The sequence below is a fragment of the Carcharodon carcharias genome, chromosome 14 (genome assembly GCF_017639515.1).
Source record: "Carcharodon carcharias isolate sCarCar2 chromosome 14, sCarCar2.pri, whole genome shotgun sequence".
Taxonomy (NCBI): Eukaryota; Metazoa; Chordata; class Chondrichthyes; order Lamniformes; family Lamnidae; genus Carcharodon; species Carcharodon carcharias.
Genome location: NC_054480.1, coordinates 1,504,852 through 1,519,902, shown reverse-complemented (window position 1 = coordinate 1,519,902; position 15,051 = coordinate 1,504,852). Strand labels below are relative to the sequence as shown.

General features: G+C 42.8%; 1 protein-coding gene across 10 annotated transcripts in view; it reads right to left on the bottom strand.

Annotated features, from left to right (window-relative positions):
• ralgapb (Ral GTPase activating protein non-catalytic subunit beta) overlaps positions 1–15,051 on the bottom strand; it is a 146,293-nt gene that overhangs the window by 104,428 nt on the left and 26,814 nt on the right. For all 10 annotated transcript variants that reach the window (XM_041204562.1, XM_041204570.1, XM_041204564.1 and 7 more), the window contains exons 3-5: positions 8,762–8,964; positions 7,752–7,915; positions 4,381–4,567 (exon numbers count right to left, since the gene is read on the bottom strand). In XM_041204562.1, coding sequence (XP_041060496.1) covers positions 4,381–4,567; positions 7,752–7,915; positions 8,762–8,964 — 554 coding nt within the window. The remainder of the gene's footprint in view (positions 1–4,380; positions 4,568–7,751; positions 7,916–8,761; positions 8,965–15,051) is intronic.

The window sequence follows — 15,051 nt, the reverse complement described above, 5'->3', positions numbered from 1 at the left end:
AAGCAAGGGTCTATATTCTACTTAGTTAAGATATTTCTGGGGAGCTCAGTCCTGTGATATGTACATCCTGCGCTATGTGGGAAATCCTAGTCGCTCCTGGTGGTCTGGATGACCACGTGTGTAGGAGATGCCTCCGAATGGAGTAACTCGAGCTCTGGGTTATGGAGCTCCAGCAGCAGCTGGAGGCGCTACGGTGCGTTCATGAGGCTGAGAGGGTCATGAAGACATGGTTACCTCGCAGCTTAAGGAAGTGCAAACAGAGAGGGAATGGGTGACCACCAGACAGAAGGGGACCAGGCAGGTAGTTATGGAATCCCCGAGTCCATCTCGCACGCAAACCATTTTTCTGCCTTGGAAAACGGTGAGAGTGATGGTTCCTCTGTGGAGGCCAATCAGAGCCAAGGCCATGGCACTGTGGGTGGTCCAGCTGCTCAGGGCAGGAGGGAGAAGTGTGGCAGGGCAATAGTGGTAGGGGATTCATTAGTGAAGGGAGTAGACAGGTGCTTCTGCGGCCGTACACGTGACTCCAGGATGGTATGTTGCCTCCTGGGTGCCAGGGTCAAGGGTGTTACAGAATGGTTGCAGGACATTCTGAAGGGGGAGGGTGAATAGCCAGAGGTCATGGTCCATGTTGGGACCAATGACATAGGAAGAAAGGGAAATGAGGTCCTGCAAGCAGACTTTTGGGAGTTAGGTAGGAAATTGAAAAGTAGGTAGTAATCTTCAAAGGTAGTAATCTCCGGATTACTCCCGGTGCCACACAGTAGTGAGTACAGGAACAGGATAGAGCAGATGAATGCATGGAGAGATGATGCATGAGGGAGGGCTTTCTAAGTTCTAAACTGGGGAAAGTTTAATTTTACTAAGATGAGATACGATTTGGCCCAAGTGAACTGGCGACAGTTACTTGCAGATAAAACTGATTCCTGGGGCATTGGAACCATTTCTGGGGGAGGTGGGACCTGTACAAGTTGGATGGGTTACATCTGAACAGGAACGGGACCAACATGCTAATGCTGTTGGGGTGGATTCAAACTAAATTGGCAGGAGGGTGGGATCCTGAAAGATAATTCAGAGGGGAGAGAAGCTGAGATGGAATTAGAAGTTAAAACACTGGTAAGTGAGTCTGGAAGCAGAGGAAACATAGGCTAGATAAGCAAGTAGTGAGTTTAGCAAGGCTAAATGGAATATCTTTTAACGCAAGGAACCTGAGGAATAAGACAGATAAGCTGAGGACACAGATAGGCACATGAGAGTATGATATCACAGCTATGACCGAGACTTATCTAAAAGGGCAGGATTGGCAGCTCAACATTCCTGGTTACAGAGTATTCAGACAAGATAGTGAGGGGGATACAGTATTGATCAAGGAATTAATTATAGCGGCAAGGAGAGATGATACCTTGGAAGGATCATCAAATAAGGCCATTTGGGTAGAAGTAAAAAACACAAAAGGGGTAAACACGCTGTTGGGTGTGTACTATAGGCCCCCAAATAGTCAAGAAGAGAAAGAGGATCAAATATGTAATCAGATTTCAGAGAAGTGTAAGAATAATAAGGCAGTAATAGTCGGGGATTTTAACTAGCCAAATATTAACTGGGATGGTTTTAGTGTGCAAGGTAGAGAGGGAGCAAAATTCTTAAGTTGCCTCCAGGAGAACTTTTTTAGCCAGAACGTAGAAAGCCCAACAAGGGAGGGGGCAGTTCTGGACATAATATTCAGAATTGAGCCCAGGCAGGTGGAAGGCGTATCAGTAGGGGAGCATTTTGGAGATAGTGACCATAACTCAGTTAGATTTAGGATAGTTATGGAAAAGGATTAGGTTGGGGAGGGAATAAAAGTTCTAAACTGGGGAAAGGCTAATTTTACTAAGATGAGATACGATTTAGCCCAAGTGGACTGGGAACAGCTACTTGCAAATAAAACTGTGTCAGAGCAAGTGAGAGGCATTCAAGGAGGAAATAGCAAATGTACAGGGCAAACATGTTCCCGTAAAGACGAACGGGGGGAACCAAGTCCGGAGTACCCTGGATGTCATGGGACAGAAAAGTTAGGATTAAGAAAAACAGAGAAGCTTATGACAGATACCGAGAGCTCAACACGGCAGAATCCCTAGAGGAGTATAAAAAGCGCAGGGGGGAACTTAAAAAGGAAATTAGGAAAGCTAAGAGTGTGCATGAGAAAGCATTTGTGGGTAGAATAAAGGAAAATATATAAAGAGCAAGAGAATAACTAAGGAAAGAGTAGGGCCAATTAGGGACCATAGAGGTAATGTGTGTGTGGATCTGGAAGACGTGGGTACAGTCCTCAATGAATACTTTCTGTCGGTCTTCACAATGGAAAAGGACGACGCAGATATAGACATCAGGGTGTAGGTCTGTGAAATATGAGAGGAAATTAACATAGAGGGAAGGTACTAGTGGATTTAATGGCCTTAAAAGTGGATAAATCCACAGACCCGGATGAGATGTATCCCAGGCTGTTGAGGGAGGCAAGGGAAGAGATATCAGGGGCCCTGGCAGTCATTTTCAAATCCTCTCTGGCCACAGGTGAGGTGCCAGTGGACTGCTAATGTTTTCCCATTATTAAAAAGGTAGGAAGGGATAGACCAGTAAATTACAGGCCAGTCAGTCTAACCTCCGTGGTGGGGAAGTTACTAGAAAGAATTCTGAGGCACAGAACATATCTGCACTTGGAGAGACACGGATTAATCAGGGATAGTCAGCATGGATTTGTTTAGGGAAGGTCGTGTTTGACAAATTTGATTGAATTTTTTGAGGTAACCAGGAGTGTTGATGAACATAATGCATTTGATGTGGTCCACAGGGACTTTAGCAAGGCTTTTGATAAGGTCCCTCATAGCAAACTGGTCAAGAAAGTAAGAGCCCATGGAATCCAAGGCAAAGTGGCACGTTGGATCCAAAATTGGCTGAGAGGCAGGAAGCAGAGGGTGATGGTAGAGGGATGTTTCTCTGACTGGAAGTCTGTTTCCAGTGGGGTTCCGCAGGGCTCGGTGCTGGGACCGTTGCTGTTTGTGGTGAACATAAATGATTTGGACTTAAATGTAGGGGGTATGATCAAGAAGTTCACAGATGACACGAAAATTGGTAGGGTAGTAAATAGTGAGGAGGATAGCTGTAAACTGCAGGAGGATATCAATGGACTGGTCAGGTGCGCCGGAAAAGTGTGAGGCAATGCACTTGGGGAGGGCTAACAAGGCAAGGGATTAGACTATGTATGGTAGGACCCTGGAAAGTACTAAAGATCAGAGGAACCTTGGTGTGCATATCCATAGATCCCTGAAGGTAGCAGGGCAGGTAGATAAGGTGGTTAAGAAAGCATATGGGATACTTGCCATTAGTCAAGGCATAGAATACAAGGGCAGGGAGGTTATGCTGGAACTGTATAAAACGCTGATTAGGCCACAACTGGAGTACTGCGTGCAGTTCTGGTCACCACATTACATGATAGATGTGATTGCACTGTAGAGGGTGCAGAGGAGATTTACCAGGATGCTGCCTGGGCTGCAGGGTCTGAGCTATGAGGAAAGATTGGATAGGCTGGGGTTGTTTTCCTTGGAGCAGCAAAGGTTGAGAGGGGACCTGATAGAGATGGATACGATTATGAGGGGCATAGATAGGGTGGATAGGAAAGCACTTTTTCCATTAGTAGAGGGGTCAATAACCAGGGGCCATAGATTTAAGTAAGAGGTAGAAGGCTAATTGGAGAGTTGGAGAGAAATTTTTTCACCCAAAGGGTGGTGGGAGTGTGGAAGTCACTGCTTGAAAGGGCAGTTGAGCCTTTGGTTCAAATCCTTGGGATATTTTGTCAGCCATGGCTCTCTGAGTCAGAGATCATGGGTTCAAGCCCCACTCCATAGACTTGAACACCAAACTCAGGCAGACACCCCTGTACGGTACTGAGCGAGAGGTGCAATATCTTTCATCTTTTGGATAACATTTAACTAAAGCTCCATCTCAGCATTATTCAAAGAAGAAAGGGAATCCTTGATGTCTTGGCCAACATTTATCCCTCAACCAACATCACTAAAAATAAAGAAACAGGCTTATCTCATTGCTGATTTGCGGTGTACAAATTTGCCACACTGCTTGCAATATTATAACATTGCCTACACTTCAAAAATACTTCCCTTTGGGCCATTCTGAGGGTCATGAAAATGCACTATAGAAATGCAAGTTCTTTCTTTTATTTGTTGCATTTACATAGTGCCACTAAAGTTAGTTTTGCAGTTGGTTCACTAATTTTAGAAAGCACAAGAACAGAACAAATACAGCTTATTAAAAAGTTAGTTGTAATCACCCAGCTTTTGACAAATTAGTTATGCTAAAGACTGCAAAATCAAGTCCCTAGATACTAACCTGGAGGTCAGTGCACAGATGACTTTACTCCACTGTTCTACCACAGCCGGGTGATGCCTCCAGTTGGCCAACATTTCTCGAGCAGTTTTCCAGTATGGTGGTGTAGGGAAACATCGGGTACAAGCCAGGAACCAAACTTCAAAGAGTACACCAATTAACTTATCAGCAAGATTTTCTGCTAGTCCTCCTAATGAGAAGCAAATTAGCATACAAATTTAACCAATAAGAAAATGGTACTGTGGCTTTTGTGTACTCAAAAAGGAAATATTTACAAGGTTACTTGGAAGGAGGGAAGGGATGGGGCTACCTGGGTAGCTTTTTCAAAGACAGCGTGGGTTGAATAGCCTCCTCCTGGGCTGTAAGAATCTATGGCCTGTAGCTTCCAGTGCAGGGGTAATCGAGTCAGATTGCCACTCCACTCCTAGTTTCTTATCTTATTTCGACTCAGGTCGGGCGAGATCTGTGTAGTGCAGCGGGTTCCCAAGACCCACAGTTGACTCCAGGAGAGCCAAAGGTAAGTAAACCACGTTTGAATTTTCAAAAACATATAAATGGCACCAGCTGCCGTAAACCAGGTAAGTTTAATGGTCCAGCCACTTTGACAAGTCAGGGAGGAGCATATAAGTTACGTGGGTAGGATCTGGCTGCGCGTGATGGGGGGAAGGTGTCGGGCTGGGCCTGGGTGGGAGGGCAGGGGCGCGTCGGGTTGGGCTGGTTAAGTGGTCAGTGCCATACATACCTAGAAGCATTTTCAATTCTTCAAACTTTTTCTGGATAACTATTGCTGTATTAAAGTTGGAACCATCCGAAGTTTGCGATTTAAATTGCATTATCAGATGGTTCCTAGTGCAAGGCAATTGCCCAAAAGAAATGTGAACTTCCCAGGCGTTTGCCATGCAATCCTTACCCGGGAACTTCTTTTGGCCGGGTTTTGGGGCGGGGGGGGGGGGGGGGGGGTGTGGAGGTTCCCCCAGTGAAATTTTGGGGTACACCCCACTGCCCCCCTCAGGATATGCTGCTCTGGAGCTCGGAGGTTACTGGTCAATGATTAATGACGACAAAGGTAGAACATACCCCAATTACAGTAACTGTTGGAAAAACGTCTCTCTCTTCTGGAAGAAAATGCAGCACACAGCAGTTTTCAAATAACCTTTCAATCAGATCAGTTACCACACAATCAGCATTGTATTATCAATACTACACAGTGCTTAAAATCTAGCTCCTCATGCTAAAATTGTATGTCCTTGCAAAACCTGGCTTAATTACCAGTCTCTCACGGCATTCCAAAATCAGTGAAAGAAACCATTTTAAATGTTCACATGCAATAGTTACTGGCCGAGATAGATCACTGTTCAGACTGATCAAGTCTGAAAAATCAGGATTTTTTCTGGGAAGGATGGAGTCATCAAAATTTTTTCTGGGAAGGATGGAGTCATCAAAATTAATGTTGCTGTCTCCACCTGAACTTTATGGTAACACCCGAGAGAGGCTGAAATGGATGATAACGGGAATAGATGAAAATGGGAACAGGAATAGGTCACCCAACTGTTATCAAATCATTGTTGATCTGTACTTCAAATCGTTTACCTCGATACTCTCACTAACAAAAATCTATTAATCCTTGTCTAGAAAATTTCAATTGATGTCCAGCGTCGACAGTTTTTTGGGAGCTATTCAGACCCAGGTTTCACTACCCTTTGTGTGAAAAATTTCCAAATTTAATTTCTAGCCCTCATTTTTATCCTTTTCAATAAAATATGAAGAAAGGTAATTTGTCGACTTAACACACAATAGCCATGCTATTTTTGGCTTTACAGTAGGTTTCTGAAAACTCCTGTCACAATGTTTGAAACTGGGATTTGTTGACGTCTCTACGATTCCAGGTCTTTTATCCAAGAAGTCAAGCTGAGAGGAGGGCACCTTCTATCAGTGTCACACTGTACTGTAGTCCCCAAGAGAAGCCCATCTAGCAATATTTGTCTCAGGAGTACAAAGATAGACAGCCTTTACTGCCTCTTGATTGAGCTCCATGTCCTGGAACAGTGAATAAATTTCCTACTAAAACATATCACCTGAGAACAAGAAGTCACTTACAGAAGGTGGGCTCAAGACGACAACTATTATGTATCACAGGAGTCAGGGGCAGCAGAGGCTCTCATGTAAACTTGTAGATAATTGAATTAAAAAGAATATGTGTGAAGTTATGTAGGTTCAACTTTTAGGATTATTTACTCTTGGAAGAAGAGTGCTTCAGATTACTCAAAACGTAATCATATGTTAAACTGATGAAAACTATTAATTGATCTCACAAACTTGGCAAAAGCAATACACTGTGGATGCTGGAAATCAAACAAAAACAGCAACCGCTGGAAATAATCAGCATGTCAGGCTGCATCTGTGCAGAGTTAACGTTTCAGGTCATGACCATGCATCAGAGCCCATGAAAGGTCACAGTCTCTCTCTCCACAGATGTTGCTAGACTTGCTGAGTGTTTCTAGCATTTTCTGTTTCTATCTCACAATCTTGGCACCCTACTTGACTTTGAGCTGAGTCTGTGACTCCATATCCACTCCATCATCAAGCTCCCCTAATTCCAATGTCTATCCTTGTACTCCTGGGACAAATATTGCCAGGTGGGTTTCTGTTATGGACACGGTACTGTGAAACACTGTTAGAAGGTGTCCTCCTCACAGATTGCCTGCTGGGATCCAGGATCTGGATTTCTAGAGACATGTGTGTAAACACTGCATCTGCCTCAGCCCATCTGCTGCTCAAACCCTCAATGCCTTTGTTACCTCCAAACCCGACCACTAAAATATCCTGTTATTTGACCTCTCACCTTCCGTAAACTTGAGCTCATTAAAAACTCTGCTCCCAGTATCCCAATTCACACCAATTCCCTTCACACATTACCACTGTGATTGATGATCTATACTAGCTCCCCAGCGAGCAACGCTGATATTAAAATTCTCACCACTGTTTACAAAGCTCTCTATGATCTCACGCCTCCCCATCTTGGTCATTTCCTCCAGCCTCCGCTAATGTGGCGCTCCTCTAATTCTAGCCTCTTGCACTTGCTTATTTTCACTTCTCTCCCGCTGCTGGCCCGTGGCACACAACTGCCTGGGCTCCATACTCCAAAATTCTCTCCCTAAGCCTCTGTCTCTCCTACTCACTTTCCTCCTTTAAGACATTCTGTAAAGCCTGTCCTCTTTGACCAAGCTTTTGGTCACTTTCCCTAATATATCCTTGAGGTACAGTGTATACAAGTGCCTGATTTCCACTCCTTTGAAATACTTTGGAAAGTTTTACCATGTTAAAGATGCAATATAAATTTCTGTTGCTATTGGGGTTGCAGCCTGTATACTAACCTGGAACTGTCGGAGCTGCCAGAAGAGTGTCATTAATCTGCAGTAGGAAAAGCAATAATACTTCCCATGTTTCCCTTGACATGTTGGCGGATTCACGTGCTAACTTCTGGACTGCTGCTAAAACTCGCAGGCACAGTGTGATCTGGTTATGAGCATACTCTAGTCTGAAAACAAAAGACAAGGTTAAAAAAGAATAAATTTTTCTTAACAATGTTATGAACCAGTGCAATATCTCAATTCAATTTAGTTTGGCTTTAGCCATTGCTAATTTTGTTATTCAATCTCGATCCTTTTTGTTTCACAACATTAAGTTTGATCCTTGTTTTTCCTGTAACACAGTGTTCCCTGACCAGGGAAATGGGCAGAGAGGTTACTCAGTCCTCAAGCAATTCAGCTCTTCAACATGATGGCCAGGAAGCTCTTGCGAATTGTTTTTATGGATGTAATACCACTGGATTAACCGGTTTAATTTTGTTGCAGCAAAGAAATGCTGCCACATTAAAATGGGACAAAAATAGGACTTTATAGGGATCTTACTGATGTACACAATAGTATGCTGACAAAAGTCTAGTCAGTCTAGAGCACCCCTTCATCTGGTCTGCCTTCAAGATTCAGATTATGGAATATTTATTTCAGTCCTGACTCCCTTCCCACTCTATCTTTCTCCATAACCTGCTGATTCTGCTGTTTGCTTTTATTGAATGCTTAAGTGGAGTCTGTATTTCCTGTGATAGGCGCCAGTCTAGTATATGACTTAAGCTCAAAGAAAAAGCTAAAGGAACTGCAATCTCAATGCGTCAGAGAGTACCTCTTTAAAAATAAAAGGGGGAAACTCAGCCTTGGAAAGAGTATAAAAACAGATGGGTGCAGGACAGCCTGCAGTGTTCACCCCATGCTGATTTCTTCTCCATTGAAGTCTATGGAAAGGAAAATACAGCTGGATACATAAAAACACTTCCGTTATTGTCCATCTTATATTTTCACTGAAGCACAAAGTCTTTTATACTTACCGGGGAACAAACAAATTCTGTAGGTGTTTGAGAATAGTTTGCACATATAAATTTGGTTCTTTGATAATGGGCTGAGGGATAGAGTCACGGCGAGCCACCAAAGCCATGATCCAGTCAGTATAAACATCCACACACAGTTTGACCGTTTCTCCATCCAGAGGCAGAGTCAGTCCATAACAGAGCACCTCCATGGTCCATTTTACCTGCCCGGGAGAATAAAGCACAATATCGGTGCCATGTCCATGATTACAAACATTATTTCGAATTACCCAGTTAGAACTCAACAGTTCCATTCAGTCTCACACCACCGAGGACAGCATGGTCACTCCTGATGGTCAATATTTAGTCAGCCAGTAAGATGATGTTAACTCTCCAGCTGCCCCCAGCCAATGCCATACAAACGTTGCAAAGTTGAGTCCGGGCTTCCAAAGTTTGAGGGAGACGTGAAGCACATTAAAACATGATGTGTGACTGACTTGGTTTTGTACACGACTGGCAGTTACTTGTGATTGTAGCTGAAATTTCTTTGAATCTATTGAGCAGCGACAATAGCTTTCAGGGTATTTCATGAAGTTGCTGAATTGAGTAGAACCACGTTGACTGGAAACTTCAGGAAGATAAGTTAGACCAGTTTAGCTCCTACTGCTGGGAAGCCTAAAGCGAGTAAAGGATTCAGCATACATAGAGGTTAGTAAAATAACCTAGCAGATAGGTCACACCCATTTATAAATTATTTTTCATTTAAGAGGGAACATAGGAACAGGAGTAGGCCATTCAACCTGTTGAACCGGCTCTGCTATTCAACTAGATCATGGCTGATCATCTATCTCAACGCCACTTTCCTGCACTATCCCCATATCCCTGGATGTCATTAGTCTCCAGAAAACTATCGATTTTGGTTTTGAACATACTCAATGATTGAGCTTCCACAACTCTCTGTGGTAGAGAATTCCAAAGATTCATCACTCTCTGAGTGAAAGAATTCTTCCTCATCTCAGTCCTAAATGGTCTGCTCCTTATCCTGAGATTATGTCACTGGTTCACCAACCAGGGGAAACATCCTATCCACATTTACCCTGTCAGGCCCTGTAAGAATTTTGTAAGTCTCAATGAGATCATCTCATTCTTCGAAACTCTAGAGAAACTAAGATTCAGAGGGATCTGGACATCCTAGTGCATGAATCACAAAAGGCTAGTGTGCAGGTACAGCAAATAATCAGGAAAGCTAATAGAATGTTATTGATTATTGCACGGGGAATTGAATATAAAATTGGGGAGGTTATGCTTCAGTTATACAGGGCACTGGTGAGATCACACCTGGTGCACTGTATTGGTCTCCTTATTTAAGAAAGGATTTAAACACATTGGAAGCAGTTCAGAGGTTTACTAGACTTACACCTGGAATAGGACGGTTGTCTTATGAGGATGGTTGGGCAAGCTAAGCTTGTATCTGCTGGAGTCTAGAAGAGTAAGAGGCGACTTGATTGATGCCTTTAAGATCCTGAGGGGTCTTGATAGGGTGGATGTGGAGAGGATGTTTCCTCTTGTGGGAGAATCTAGAACTAGGGGTTACTGTTTTTTAAAAAAAAGGGGTCGCTCATTTAAGGCAGGGAGGAGGATAAATTTTTTCTCCGTGGGTCGCGAACTTTTGGAACTCTCTTCCTCAAAAGGCGGTGGAAGCAGAGTCTTTGAATATTTTTATGGCAGAGCTAGATAGATGCTTGGTAAGCAAGGGGGTGAAAGGTTACCAGGGGTAGGCAAGAATGTGGAGCTGAGGTTAAAATTAGATTAGTCATGATCTTATTGAATGGCGGAGCAGGCTCGAGGGGTCAAATGGCCTACTCCCTGTTCCTAATTCGTATGTATGTTTACATGTAGAATACATACCCAGTTTCCTCAATCTCTTGTCATAAGGCAATCTCGCCCTCCCAGGGGTTAGTTTGATGAACCTCTATGGCACTCCCTCTATGGCAATTATATCCTTCTGTACTTCAATCCCTTTGCAATGGAGGCCAGCATTCGATTTATCTTCCCTATTGCTTGCTGCAGCTGCATGCTGGGTTTTAGTGACTCATGAACAAGGATATCCAGATCCCTTCAGACACCAACATTTCCCAACCTCTCACCATTTAAGAAATATTCTGCATTTCTGTTTTTTTCCACCAAGTGGATAACTTCACACTTAAGCTCATTATATTCCACCTGCCATGTTCTTGCCCATTCACTGAGCCTGTCCAAGTCTGCTTGAAGCCTCCTTCCATCCTCCTCACAGCTGATATTCCCACCAATTTGGTGTCATCAGAAAATTTGGAAGTATCACAATTGGTCCCCACATCCAAGTCATTTAAATAGATTGTGAACAGCTGTGGCCCTAGCACTGATCCTTGCTCTACCCCAACAGTAACAGCCTGTCATTCTGAGAATGACCCATTCATCCCTACTCTGCTTTCTGTTAACCAATTCTCAATCCATACAAATATATTACCCCCAATCTCAGGTGCTTTAATTATGTTTACTAACCCTCCTGTGTAGGACCTTATCAATGGCCTTCTGAAAATCCAAATACACTACATCCACTGGTTCTCTTTTATCTATGCTACAAGTAACATCCTCATAAAAACTTCCAACAGGTTTGTCAAACATTATTTCCCTTTCATAAATTCATGTTGACTCTGCACAATTTTACCATTATTTTCTAAATGTCTAGTTATCGCATCCTTTATAATGGATTCTAATATTTTCCCTACTACTGATGTCAACCTAACAGGTCTGTAGTTCTCCATTCTCCCTCCCTTTGGAAATACTGGGGTGACATTTGCTACTTTCTAGTCTGCAGGAACCTTTCCAGAATCTATAGAATTTTGAAAGATTACCACATCTTGATAGCAATGAGCCTGATACCAGAATACCAACTGTATTCTGTGCTGTAGACGTCTCTGAGTCCACCATGTATATTAACTGAACTCCCATGCCATCAAGGCCAAGTGAGAACTTCAGGCAAAGCACAGAGAGAGGGTAGCAAATAATTAGACTAAGGCATGCAGATATGTATTTTACATATAGGGTCTCAAGGAAATGGCACAGGTGCTGTGCCAGCTCCGTGCAGTATCTTTAAAACGCTCAATGGAGTTTGGGGACTGTTCCCTTAGAATGAGCCAAGGCTAATATAGCTGCAAAGTTTACTTGTATATGGTAACTACAGGCCATCTGCTTGAGGCAATTACTTGGGGTTCAATACTTCATGACTAAAATCGAAAAGGGCACATCAGGAACACTCAACATGGCTTCAGAAAAAGGAGATCCAGTCTAACCAATCTGATTGTATTTGTTGAAGTCGCTAAGGAATTGGATGAGGGAAATCTAGACTCTCCAGTTTTTGATAAGGTACTGCATAAGAGGTTTCGCTACAAGACTGAATCTTCAGATATTAGAGGCAATCTACTGCCCTAGGTTGATAACTGAGTGAGTGAAAGCCTGCAGGGAGAAGGTTGCTGTAGGTGGATTTGCATCTGCTTGGAAATCGATTACCAATAGAATCCCAGGGAGATTAGTGTTAGGACTGCTGCTTACAATTTTAGGACGCTGTTTACTATTTTCATTAATGATGTAGATATAAACCATGGGCAAATGAGCTGTAAGTTTGGAGATGATACTAGGATATGTTCGAGCTCCAGGACTTTAAATGAAGCCATACTATTACAAGCAGATCCAGGTGCACTGGAGGATCTAGCAAATGATATTTAATTTAGAGAAGTGTAGTGTTATGTGCATGGGCAATGCAAATGCTGAGCATACATACAGCTTCCTGGGAAAGAACTATAGTCCGTGAAGAAAGAAAGCTAGGCATTCTATTGCCCACCTCTCTAAAGGTTCATGGCAAATGTTGTGAAGCAATAACTGATTAAATAGGGTGTTTTTACAGGACAATTCACAATAAAAGCATACTAATTTGACCCTGTGTAGAACCTTGTTTAAGCCTCAGTTAGAATACTGTGCCCAGTTTAGATCTCCTCACTTGGCAGGTAATATTGAGGTGTTGGAAAGAGTACATAGGAGGACCACAAGAATAATTTCAAGCATTTAGTTACTTACTTACAATTACTTAGTTAATTAGTTACAGTTACTTGGACTTACAATTTCAAGTTTTGCAAAGAAGTAGATTAGAAGTCAAAAGGTAACTCTTCTCTCAGAAAAATAGATCTTTGGAACATATTGCCGGATTGGGCGGTGGATACTAATTTGCTGAAATCCCTCATGGGAAAGTTGGGAATGGCCTCTGGCTGGGGAAGAGATCTCAGCCCCTCCAGTCAACAACATAAATCATTCAAAATGAGCTGGGACATCTGATCAATTATTAGCTCAAAAGTAAAGTTCATTATTTTGACCTCTCAAAAAGCCAGAAATTCACATTTGTGAGATAGTTTCCAGGAGGGTTTGTGTTTGTAAAATCACCATTTGCCTCACTGAAGCCCTGCACATCATCCCCTGAGGTGAACGTGTGGTTATACAGCACGACTCAGGAGCAGCTGCACAACATCCTTCGGTGGGGGGAGAGGTGGATGAGCCAGAAGTCATGGTCCACATTGGTACCAACGACATTGGTGGGAAGAGGGATGAGGTCCTGAAAGCAGATTTCAGGGAGTTAGGAAGGAAATTAAAAAGCAGGACCTCGACAGCATTAATCTCAGGATTACTCCCAGTGCCACATTCTAGCGAGCATAGGAATAGGAGGATTGATCGATTTTAAATAAATGGCTGGGGAACTGGTGTAGGAGGGAGGGCATCAGATTTCTGAGGCATTGGGACTGGTTCTAGGGCAGGTGGGACCTATACAAATTGGACGGGTTACATCTTAACAGGACTGGGACTGAGATGCTCGCAGGGAGATTTGTTAGTGCTGTTGGGGTGGGTTTAAACTAGCTTGTCAGGGGTGGGAACCTGAGGGGTGGCCCAAATTGGAAGAAAGTAAAGTTGGTAACAGGAAGTAGTAGTGACACTAGAAGGCAAGAGAAACAAAGCAGAACACTGAGTATGCTTCAATGCAGAATGATGTCAAAAAGGCAAAGTTAAGGGCACTCTGTCGGAATGTGCATAGCATTCGCAATAAGCTAAATGATCTAAAGTCACAAACAGTGGTAAACGGATATGTTATAATTGCCATTACAGAAACATGGCTGCATGGTGACCAAGACTGGGAATGGAATATTCAAGGATATTCGACGCTTAGCAAGGACAGACAAGACGGGAAAGGAGGTGGAGTTGCGCCGATAATAAGGGATGGGATCAGTGCATTAGTAAGGGATGATCTCAGATTGGAAGAACAATATGTGGAATCTGTTCGAGTGGAGCTAAGAAACAGCAAAGGGCAACAGACATTGGTTAGAGTTGTTTGTCAGCCACCAAATAGTAATGGTAATGTGGAGTATGGTATTAACCAGGAGATGTGAGAAGCATGTAGCATGGGCAGTACAGTCATCATGAGTGACTTCAATCTGCATATAGACTGGGTAAACCAACTGAGCACTAATGCTGTGGAAGATGAGTTTGTGGAGTGCGTTAGGGATGGCTTTCTACAACGATATGCTGAGGAGCCGTTTAGAGGACCGGCTATTTTAGACCTAGTATTATACAATGAAAAAAGGCTAATTAATAATTATGTTGTAAAAGAACTTTTCGGGATGAGTGACCACAATATGATAGAATTTCACTTTGTTTGAAAGTGAGGTAGTTCACTCTGAAGTAAGGGTGTTAAAGTTGAATAAAGGAAATTATGAAGGCACGAGGGACAAATTGGCTGAGGTGGATTGGGAAAATGCACTAAAAGGTATGACTGTACACAGGCAATGGACAGTCTTCAAAGAACTATTACATAGCTTACAATGCCTACGCATTTCTTCAAGGTGCAAAAACCCAAAAAAAGTCAATTAACCCTGACTGACAAAAGAAGTTTAGGATTATATAAGATTAAAAGAAAAGGCTTATAAAAGTTACCAGAATTAGTAGTAAACCTGAGGATTGGAAGGTTATTAGAATACAGCAAAGGAAGAGCAAGAAACTGGTAAAGAAAGGGAGAACAGAATATGAATGCAATCTAGCAAAACACATAGAAAAGGACTGTAAAAGTTTCTCTAGGTATGTAAAAAGGAAGCATTTGACTAAGGCAAACGTGGGTCCATCACAGGCAGAGTCAGGAGAATTTATAATGGGGAATAGAGAAATGGCAGAGAAACTAAATGATTACTTTGTGTCTGTTTTCACTGAGGAAGATACAGGAAATCTCCCAGATTTAG